This window comes from Salvia hispanica, unplaced genomic scaffold (assembly GCF_023119035.1).
Source record: "Salvia hispanica cultivar TCC Black 2014 unplaced genomic scaffold, UniMelb_Shisp_WGS_1.0 HiC_scaffold_240, whole genome shotgun sequence".
NCBI classification, from domain to species: domain Eukaryota; kingdom Viridiplantae; phylum Streptophyta; class Magnoliopsida; order Lamiales; family Lamiaceae; genus Salvia; species Salvia hispanica.
The window spans coordinates 7,053-10,696 of record NW_025951960.1 but is presented as its reverse complement, the minus strand read 5'-3'; the positions used below and the strand labels follow the sequence as shown (position 1 = coordinate 10,696).

At 39.4% G+C, this 3,644-nt stretch overlaps 1 protein-coding gene across 1 annotated transcript; it reads right to left on the bottom strand.

Moving 5' to 3' along the window:
• Nucleotides 1-1,153: 1,153 nt before the first annotated feature.
• LOC125198762 (proline-rich protein 12-like) lies at nucleotides 1,154-3,030 on the bottom strand. The gene is made up of 2 exons (XM_048097044.1): nucleotides 2,973-3,030; nucleotides 1,154-1,827 (listed from the first exon to the last, which is right to left on the bottom strand). The coding sequence occupies exons 1-2, from the start codon at nucleotides 3,028-3,030 to the stop codon at nucleotides 1,154-1,156; spliced, it is 732 nt and encodes a 243-aa protein (XP_047953001.1).
• Nucleotides 3,031-3,644: the final 614 nt, after the last annotated feature.

Below are 3,644 nucleotides of genomic sequence, written 5' to 3'. Positions count from 1 at the left end.
CATGAATTAGACTACAAATTATTTTGATTACAGATTGATTGTTTGCACAAATTAGTTGCTGACTGAAATTTTGATTTAAAATTGCAGGATTGAATTTGATATACATTTTCATCATGGCGGGTCTATTGTAAAAAATGGTGGCTTGGAGTTATATGTAGGTGGAGATATAACTCCTAAGGTTGATTTTGACGAAGATAGATTTGGGTATTTTGATTTAATTGATGAAGTTAAGAAATTGGGCTATGATCAGTGGAGTAAACTTACATATAAGATACCTAGGTCTATGAAAATGGTAGACATTAGAGATGACAAAGATGTGATGGTGATGTTGTCACATCTTGAGCTTAGAACAAGAATTTTGAATGTTTATATTATTGATGGAACACAATCTGGTGTTGGTAAGCTTGGCGTGGAGGATCCTAGAGTGAGGGATCAAGGTGTTGGTGAGTTTAAAAAGGCGCCAGGCTTAGTTGGAGTTGAGCATGAATTATAAAAATCTTTTTCAACTTCCACTCAGACGCCCGATGTGAGATAGGTTTGTGATCGTATAGCATTTTTCGTGTCAACAATCTTATTGGCGACATCATGTATGGATGTATAATGTACTATCTTGCATATTATGATGGTTGATTATGAATGAGAAAATCCAATTCAATTAGTTGTGGAAGATGGTCGTTAAAATTATAATTCGGAATTGGAAATCAATATTTTTTAAAAATAATTTATTGAAATCAATATATCATAATTTTATTAAATATATAAATTTTAGATTTAATTAGGTCCTTATCATTCGATCTAATAAAAACCAGATTCGACTAGTCGATCCGGGGCCGGCTCAATTTCCGATTTTAATCTTAAAAACAATATTTGGAAATTAATAATAAACAAATCAATATTATTTGCTTTTTTATAGTCGAATATTAAAAAAAAACTACTGTACTACATTTTTTAAAAGTAACAAACTACGAAATACATAGTAGTACATAGTCCCCTTTAAAATTTAACGGAAAAAGGTTGGAATACTAAGTCCAAAATCAAATCGTTAACATTCTAAATAACATCTTAAAACATTAGCAATCTAATTTTACACAACGACCTTCAAATCCCCGCAAAAAAATCCCGAGCTCCGGCCCCCCGGTTCCGTCCGGTTGAGCTATAAAAACCCCCCAGTCCCGGTTCCCCCGCCCCTCGAACCCGGGGCCCGCTTCACCGCCCCCCTCGCCCCCCCCCGCCCTTCCGAGCCCTCCTCCGCCACCGGAATACCCCCACCCCCCGACACCCTCTGCCCTGCCAGCACGTGCCAATCCTCTCGTTGCACTCCCCCACGTGCCGGCCCCTCCTCCCCTTGCGTAAAATTTTCCACCGGGTCCCCAAAGCCCCCCCCCCCCGCCCCGGGTTCTCCACTCCAGCGCGATCCGACCCCCGCCGACATCTCTTCACGAGCGCGGCGGTGGGCCCCAAAACTCGACGCGAGGCCGGCGGGGACCGCGGGTCGAACGGACGGCGGCTGACCCCCCGGCCCGAACAGGGGGCCGGTGACCCCCGAGGGGGGGGGGAGGGGCGGGTGCAGGGGGGAAAGGAGGGAGGAGGGGGGGAGGAGGGGGAAAGGGGGCGGGGGAAGGAGGGGGACGGGGTTTTGGCCCGGTGTTTTCCCAGGCGGCGGAAGGCGGCGGTGGCGGCGCGGCGGAGGGGTGGGGCCGCCGTGGACGACGGTGCGGTGGTAGAGCTCCTCGGCGTAGTCGAGGTCGGAGATGTCGACGTAGGAGGTGGAGCAGGCCGAAGGCGGAGGGGTCGATGATGGTGGTGGTGCTTTGGGTGCTCTCGCAGCTGCTTGATCGGGAAATACTATTCATGTCGAAATATCTCATGCCGGCTAACTTTGTCTTTTCTGAAAATGTGTGTGTGATTTGGTAGGTTGATAATTATGGGCATATATATAAGGGAAATTGTGTAGGGTAGTTGTTATCGTCTACTACTTGTTTTTAAATACTCCTTATGTGGCAATCTAAGTCTGTATTTTTTATTTGGTTGTCATTGAAAAATAGTCTTGGTTCATTTATATTATCTGCTTCCGTCCCCAAGCTTGACGGTTTAGGTCTGAGTTTTAAGAAATGTAATGGAAAGTGTGTTGAAAAGTTGGTGGGGCGTGGTCATACTTTTAAAGTATTAGTTTTATAATAAATGTGAGTAGGAATGAGTTAGTGGAATATGGGTCCATATCAAAAATGGAAAAAGTGAAGTGTGTCAAGTTTTCGAGAACGATTAGAAATGGTAAAGCGTGTCGAAACTTTGGGGACGGAGGTAATCTTATCTCGATCCTCATAAAGTCTACTTTGATTTAGTATCATGTGATGAAATCGTTATCAATTTACTTTAAATAGTAAGTAGGCTCTACATTTCATTAACTAGTCGTTAAATCACGTTTTATTACTATAAAACTAATAATATAAAAGTGGAACTCTTACTTCACTAACTTTTTTTACTTGTCTTAATATTCTTAAAATCGGTGTCGAAAAAAAATGTGGATTCCTATTGTATAACGAGTATTAAATTAGTATATAGGCCTATATTCACGTAAATTATTATACTCATATTTTTATTTAAAACTAATATATCATACATAAAATTCATATTTTGCTAACTTTTCTTACCTTATTTACGTACATTTTTAAATTTGTGCTAGGAAAGAAATGAAGTCTTTTGTAGATGTGAGAGTAGAAGTTAAGTAAACAATGTGAGATATTATTAGATGCAGCCAAACAAGCCGCCATCAAGGTTACGTGCAGGAAACCTAGACTGTGATATGCATGAGTCAACCAAAATGAGGTTAAAATAGAGTTGGATTGGACCCCTCCATTTTCGTGATGGAGTATTATAGTAGATTTGGATTATGTTGTGTGTTTTGGGGGTTAATTAAAATATAGTTAGATGTAGTTGTTGTGATTAATTAAGTCTTATTTTCTTTATCAGACGGTCGAAGAAACTAGAAGATAACTTGCGATGAATCTCTAGCTCTATAATTGATGCCATTGGCAGACACGGTTTAAGATGGGTGATTCGCTTTTATTTTACTATTAAAGCTATTTCATATGTACTATATGAAACTAATGCAGTAATGTCAAGCAAGTATTACATCCTTAATGTCTCTACTTAATTATCACAAACTAACTTCAACTACTATGTAAGACAATCAAATTGATTTTTTATTCTAAAACTGCTACGTACTACATCAATGAAATTAAATAAAAAAACAGGAGTAAAAATAAGCAAGTAAATATGAGGCGAAAAATAATCGTATAAAATGAAAAACATGCATGTTGGAATCAAGAAAAGGGATATATACTGACATACATGTGTTCCGTATCTACATATACTCTCCTAGCTTTACTTTTGTTATTTACTCCATCTTCCCATAAAAATAATCACCCACTCTCCTCTTCATGAACTAACACCCTCCACTCATATTTGGGGAGCATCTCTAGTAATGCCAGAAGCTAAATCATGAATTGAGTCCATCATGAAAAGATCTTTAAAATTTATGCTCATTTATCTATAAAAAAGGGGGACTGAAATATGCAAACTAACTTAAAAATAATATCAGCGTAAAAGTATTTCCATTGTCTCAGATGTCCATTTATTGCTTT

What these genes read in the sequence shown, in the direction of transcription:
- LOC125198762 (XM_048097044.1), bottom strand. Translation starts at nt 3,030, where the DNA reads ATGGCATCAATTATAGAGCTAGAGATTCATCGCAAGTTATCTTCTAGT. An exon ending in ATCTTCTAGTTTCTTCGACC is followed by an intron (nt 1,828 to 2,972) that starts GTCTGATAAAGA and finishes CCGATCAAGCAG; the next exon opens with CTGCGAGAGCACCCAAAGCA.